Source organism: Elaeis guineensis, chromosome 5 (assembly GCF_000442705.2).
Source record: "Elaeis guineensis isolate ETL-2024a chromosome 5, EG11, whole genome shotgun sequence".
Taxonomy (NCBI): domain Eukaryota; kingdom Viridiplantae; phylum Streptophyta; class Magnoliopsida; order Arecales; family Arecaceae; genus Elaeis; species Elaeis guineensis.
Genome location: NC_025997.2, coordinates 23,688,604 through 23,695,776, shown reverse-complemented (window position 1 = coordinate 23,695,776; position 7,173 = coordinate 23,688,604). Strand labels below are relative to the sequence as shown.

At 38.3% G+C, this 7,173-nt stretch overlaps 1 protein-coding gene across 1 annotated transcript; it reads right to left on the bottom strand.

Annotated features, from left to right (window-relative positions):
* Nucleotides 1-1,766: 1,766 nt before the first annotated feature.
* Nucleotides 1,767-6,535, bottom strand: LOC105045156 (epoxide hydrolase 1). Its single transcript, XM_010923324.4, has 4 exons — nucleotides 6,071-6,535; nucleotides 5,802-5,984; nucleotides 3,158-3,399; nucleotides 1,767-2,356 (listed from the first exon to the last, which is right to left on the bottom strand). The coding sequence occupies exons 1-4, from the start codon at nucleotides 6,353-6,355 to the stop codon at nucleotides 2,110-2,112; spliced, it is 957 nt and encodes a 318-aa protein (XP_010921626.2). The 5' UTR covers nucleotides 6,356-6,535; the 3' UTR covers nucleotides 1,767-2,109.
* Between the last annotated feature and the right edge of the window lie 638 nt (nucleotides 6,536-7,173).

Below are 7,173 nucleotides of genomic sequence, written 5' to 3'. Positions count from 1 at the left end.
TTCATTTTACTCATTTAATTTTAACTCAAATGCTTAGCTCTGGTTTTCATGACCTATCCCCAAGCAACTATAAAGCCACCATTTTTTCCTTCAAAGATAAACTGAAACCGTATTGAAATCCCAAATGTTCGTGCCCTGATTGCTTGGTGTTATCCCAGACCCTTAGATAGCTCAACTTTTAACTTTAAAACTACATTTCGACCAGGAGCTATAACTCAAAATTGTAATTCCAAGCTCCGCACAAATAAAATTTCCCATGTTTAAACAGAGCTCAGGTAACTCTGTGCATGTCAAATTGAGTACCATATAAAAACAAAATGCATATGATGATCAAGGAACCAATCAGTGCATATAGCTTTCAATTGTAATTATGTCATTTATATCAGTTAATTCAGGTTCGACAAAATTGATTTGAACAAACAAAGGGCGACAAGATTGGTCTTCAAATATTCTGGATGAATCCATATATGCGATCAGAGATCTCATGTGGCTCTTCCTGGTTAATGAATGAAATGGCCCCCCTCTTCCTTCACAACAAAATCCTGAAGAAATGAAACATCTCTTTTGAAACCACCCTTGTAATGTAGTCTTGGATACCCGGGGTATGGTAATATTAGGTCCAGGTCCCCCACAAAGAACATCGCAGGTACTTTTATTTGGACCCAAGTCCAAGGTACCGCGAGCTCCCAGTAACTGCACTTTACTTATGAAGTCATCAACGGGTTGAATTCCAAAATAAATGAACACAGAGGAGTAACAAGTCGAATTTTTTTGTAGCCAAATAGTGTGACACTTAGTTTAAATAAATTTGAGTGTGCTAATTGAGCTTTGTTATTAACTGTTGATTTCCCAATGGAGCAACAAATCCTAGTTTGAGCTTTTTCAGTCAATCAACTTGGTCAGTTTGAAAGCCCTACCATGATACTGGTTCAGATTGTATGTTTCACATGAAGGATGATCCACCTTTCATGAATTGGATCGTGCAATGGCTGCTTTGAGATCTATGCATGCAGATGGAAGAAGGTTGTCGGAATGCTTTCGGATATTTGTAATGCCCGATCCAATGGTTGGCATCATGAAGAAGATCCATCATATACAACCCAAACCCCCATACACTCCATGGCATTTTACTTTCAGCAAACAACAAATTTCAGCCATCCGCATATCCGGATTCATATTGGGCAACTTGTCCCATGACAAGGTCTGTTACAAGACACATCACTTTTCTTGCATCCAGCGCCGTTTTTTTGGCGAGCTAAAAGGCAAATCACTGTTACATGATCTATGGCAACTATTTCATGTGAGCTCACCTGGCTCACATATTTTCTTGCTACTCTTAATGTTTCAAATACCCAACCCATGAGATTACACTGCGATAGCCAAGCCTCTCTTCATATAGCTGCACATCCCTTTTTTCATGAATGGACCAATGCATTCAGTTAGATTGCAGTTTGGTTTGTGAAAAAATTCAATTGGCTCAACTTGCTACACATCCCCACCATCTAGCTTGAGGGATTGTTAAGGAATATGCTGGTATGACATGCAATGACTACCATTATGGCATGGAATGTTGTGAGTAGAAACTTTGCGTGCTGGTCCTTGTTATTCAATGTACATTTATGAAATGGGATGGCTACCATAATGGTATAGAATGGCCTGAGAAGAGATGTGCCCTCATTAATTTTACAAATATCTTGATATTTTTCCACTGGTATAGCAAACATAGTTCTGCTTTCCTGCAATTTTGAATAAAAGCCACAGCTGAGCATTTTTTGTTTCTATTCAATCTCATCAATCCTAAGCATGATCATGGATGATTATAAGTATACACATCAAGTATCAACGAAATGTTCACTAGTTCACCTCATCTCCAACTGAACTTCTAGTGCTATTTTGATTTGGAACATCAAAATAGTACTTATATCTTGCACATGCTCAGTGCTAGTATTTTATAAATGGAGGCTTCTTACATTCTCTATGCCTTATCCAAATAAGACTAAATCTAATTCATGTAAGCAATCAAAACAGTGACCATATGATTAGAAAAGATGCTAGTGACAAAGGTCACACTCCTGGATTATGCATGGATCACAGCGTTGGCTAAGCAATTCAGAATTTTTGAATGAACTCATAGATGTGATCAGTGGTCTCCTGTGGCTTCTCCTGGTTAATGAAGTGCCCTGCGCCTTCTATGACAACTACATCCTCTAAGAAAGGCACATCTTTTTTGAAGCCACCCTTGTGTATATAGTCTTTAACCCCCGGAATGTTGTACATCAGATCTTGATTCCCCACAATGAACTTAACAGGAACTTTAATCTGCATTCCAGTCCATGGTGCCGTGAGCTCCCAGTTTCTGCACATGTACCATTGAGTTAATTAAGATGACATTAAGCCAGTATAGTAAAAATGAAAGATTTGGAGTCAGATCCATGAACTAAGCAGAACAAGGAGTATGATAGCAAAAAACAATTTAGACTAATTTATGTCAGAAAAATCTCCTTGCCTGAAATGATGTACAAAATTGACCTAATAAAATCAGAGAGCCATTAACAAGACAGAACAATGGATTAGTTATTGCATAGACCAATTCAGAGTGATTCATGTCAGTTAAGAAAAACATCTGGTCTAGAATGATGTACAACATTCACTGAATCAATTAGAAACAGAGTATTTTGCAGCTTATTCATTGAAGAATCTTTAAGTGATTTGAAGTTTCTTGATTTTCTCTAGTTCTATCTATTTCCATATATCTAGAACCCCCTTTTTTTTTTTTTCAAAAAAAATGGAAAAGGAAAACATAGCAAAGAATCTTCTTGGACACTATCCAGCTTTTTCTTAAAAGAATAGGCAAAAACTTTAAGATGTGAGTCAATGCTTGAACAGTAAAAGATCAAACTTCCCTTAAGACCAGCAGAATGCCAGGAGAAGGAAAAAGGAAAAAAAAAAGATTTTAATTAGATGTCAAGCAATATATCCTTTTTCTCGAGGTAATTAATAGTTGGTAGCAAAGGCATTTGATGAACTGATGAAGTGCAAAGTTACCCTATAAGATATTGAAGACTACCAATCCTAGGACCATGCAGCATAATGATCATTCAGCTCATAATTAAGATAAACTACATTTTCAGTTAAATCAGCCTTTGTGAATACATACAAGTCCAAAGCTCGGTAGTAGTTCAATCCTCCAGTGAAGCCTGACTTATCAAATTTACTAGCAAAATAGTTGATGTCCTCTTCTGACAACCAAGAAGGCAGGGTAATTTCCTTATCTGGGGAAGCTGCAAACCCATTCTCCTTGGGCACAATAACAGGGCTTGGATCATGATATGTTAAGAACTTCTTTATCACCAAAGCAGTCGGAATGCAAGCAAATTCAGCTTCAGTTCGACCAGGTTCCTGCATATAGTTATATCAAATTTGCTACTTAGAAATTTATAGAGGAATAAGAGCAATAAAGTTGTCATATTACATCCCTGGAGGAGTGACTAATAAGCACAGATATTTCTATAAAGAAGAAAATAAAAAGGCTCATGATATTATGCTCTAGCAAAGGGTAGATGCCTCACAACTACTTTGGAGTACCGAATTAAAAGATTTTATGAAAAGAAAGATTCACAAAAAAAAAAAAAGAAATATTCAGAAGAAAAGAAAAAGAACAACCACAAAATAATGCTCTATGAGAAACAAGAGCCCCTTCAGCTTTCAGAGTAGCTACAAACGATTCACCTTTTTATGAATCAAAATCGTTCCATGTTCAGATAGATAAGCTTGATGCTGATTGGTAGTTTGGTTACAAGCCTTACAATTCTGAAACACTTAGTTTGTAAGGCACAATATCAGTCAACATTAGCTATCTTGATAACATAGGAAGCAAAGTCCTACCAGGGCCAATCTTATTAATACTTCATTAGAACCCTCCAAATTATATCAGGAGCTCTCTATGAAAAATCATGGCTCAAAGTCTTCATCTCTTTAATCTAATCTCATATACCATCGTAAATCTTGATCACTCCAACATGCACAGGAAATGCCTACTGTTAACGTTCACCTTTTTTTTTTTTTTTTTCTTTCCAGCAAGTTGGTCGTGGTCGATGGTCTAAGAAATGAAAATAAATGCTCAAGATCATTTTTTTGATAAATTTCTTTAATGATATTTTATGTAGCATTCTGGCCGGATAGGAGAGTTTGACTTTTGAGAAATAAATACGTAGGTGCACTCTCAGCGCAAGAATTCATTAATACATGTAGTTTCACTCTTTTAATACAATTTTAATAATATATTCTTGAGCAGTACCATAATTTGAATCACGGCAGAATTCTAATAGGAAGGGCCTATTTGATGTTCCTACAGGATAAGGTTGAAAATGTTCTAGGATTTATGAATTGGGCCGTGTCCATTTAAGTATAGCCTTGTATTAACTAAATACCACCCAGCTCCAATCTTGTGGGAAGAAAATAGTAGACCTCCATGGGTCCTTTTTTTGATGGGTTTAGACAGGCTTTTAAAAAATGTAAGCTAGATGGGCCAATAGGCCTGATTACTACAAGGTTTTTAGTCCAACCCCACAGGAATATCCAAAACAGTTCCTAAATGCTATAGTGCTGTCTTTAGTGTTAGCATATGTAGGTTGTAGAGCATGGTCTAGAAACCAAATAAATAAGCATGTAGAGGATCAAGAAAAAACGTAAAATATTTGATTAATGCTTTGGTAACTAAGAAATATAGCTTGGAAACCTGATGTATAAATTACTTTTTTCAATTGGCGTTATGAAGTGTACCATATGATGAAATAAAAAGAAGGTGCAAGTTAGCCAGGTGATTTTTTTGAGTGAGATTTCTGAGTTATTATAGCATTGCTCCAAATATTTACTTGGGAATGTTCATCCAAGTTCCAACCTTCTTGTTTCACAGTGGTTCCACTTCAACGAAACAATTGAAGAATTATATCACAACAAAATTGTTAAATAGCAAAGGCTTCTTATTGGGTATCTTCCTTGTACTACAGCAACCGCTAGGATGTGGTCGGGTTTGTAGTTGGGACCACTTCACCAAGAATGCACTTCAAAGTGCTATCGAAAGTCCAATATATTATGAATCCAAGATCCAAACTTGGAACAGGAAGTCGGACCACATTAATTGATTCAGATCCACCTCCCCAACACCCAACACCCAAATCCTCAGAACAAAATCCCACCATTCCAACTTCATCATCTGCCAATGAGAATTTTTTCACAGAACAAAGTTTTCAATAACTATAATGTCCCGCATCATCCCTCTGTAACCAATGTAACAGAAGTGAGAACCATTATTTCTGCATTAATTTCAACTATCATTGCTAGCCGTCGTAATTAAAAATGATAGTAAAATAGATATTTCATTTGATTATTCCTCTGTTCCAAAAAGATCATACTACAGCTTTAAAATATATAAAATATTATTTTTGTCATATCAACACTAATAACACCAAAAAAAAAAAAAATCATCTTTCTTGTTATATATTACTGCTTATAGAATGGGACAGCTGGACGATATATAGATCTAAAGACAAGGTTATACTGCTCCGTTCTAAGGAGGCCCATATATAGATGAGGGGTTCCTCTCTTGAACTAGTTCTAGGACTCATAAGTGCCTATTGTGAGCAAGCATGCCATTACTATCACACCATTACTCCTAGGACTCACCAACCACACCACCACCCCACTTCTCTCTCCGTCCGAGCTACTCTAAGTCAGCAAAATGTTTAAACAAGACTGGATTATAGTCAAGGAGGAGGTAAGAAGATATGAAGACCAGAGACCTGGAAAGTACAAATATAGTAGTCGTCACCGTAGACCGCCCTCAAGGTCTCCACCGGCTTCCGGTCCGGGCTCCTCGGCCGGAAGGCCACGCTCAGATTCACCAGCGCCCGCACCTTGTCGGGCCGAAACATGCAGAGACTCCACGCCACCATCGCTCCCCAGTCATGACCCACCACAAACACCTTCATGTTAATTCTCTTAAACATTAGAACTTCGAAGAAGAAGACCTAAATAGATACAAGGAAAGCTAGCTAGACGCAGGGATCACCTTCTCTTGGCCAAGCGTGTGAATGAGGGCGACGAGGTCGCCGACGACGTGGAACATGGTGTAGGAGGAGGCCTCGGGAGGGGCGTCGGTATCGCCGAAGCCTCGGAGGTCGGGGGCGATGGCGCGGTAGCCGGCGGCGGATAGGGCGAGGATTTGGTGGCGCCACGAGTACCAGAGTTCTGGGAAGCCATGGAGGAGGAGGACCACGGGGCCCTCCCCCTTCTCGGCTATGTGCATGTTTATGCCATTCACTGCCACAAACCTATGGTTGATCTCTCCCTCCATTTTCCTTTTTGCTTTCTTCTTGCCTGCGTTCCAGAGAACTTTTGGTGTATATTTGTTTTGTTCTCTCTATTCGCAGCATCATTAGTTATACAGAGGGATGGAGCTGAGAGAGGAGGAGTGGCATTGGGAAGGGATGAGTATTAACGGCCGGAGTAACTTTGGAGTCAGCGGGTAGGTGGTGTCGACTCTCTCACTCCTTCCTTTAACGTGTATCTCTCGTGAGCTCGGAAAGGGTGCTCACGGTTTATTTCTTCCCTCGGCTACTTGGTGGATGTTACCGTTAACTGTTCCGTTTTCAATTAATGATCAACAGTGAACGCTCGGTAAATTTTTTATATATTTTTGTTAGATGATAAGTGCACTCCATCTTTGGTTGATTGATCCTGTTTCTCGCAATGGATGCATTTAGTTAAAAGGTTGGTGTTTATATAGATGTTCTTAGATTAATTGGTGATGATAGGATATCCACTGAAAAGTTTGGCAAATCCTAGTTATGATTTGCATGTAGGAAAGATAGATGATTCTGCGTTTTGATAAACGTTATGTCTTCGTTATTCAATTTAATGAGTAAGACCTTGGGTTGATGTATGGGCATTTTTCATGAATGGTCATTATATTTTCACTTTTTGCAGACAGTGTAGGTTTTTTTTTTTTTTTGCTCTTTTGCGTGTTTGCAGTAACATGTAACACGGCTATCAATTGACTATGAAGATGTCAAAGTGTGTAATAAGCCTTTGGAAAATGTGCATCTCACTATTGTGCAATAGCTAAATCAAAAATAAGTCCAGATTTAAGAGCCAAGAAAATATGCATCTAAA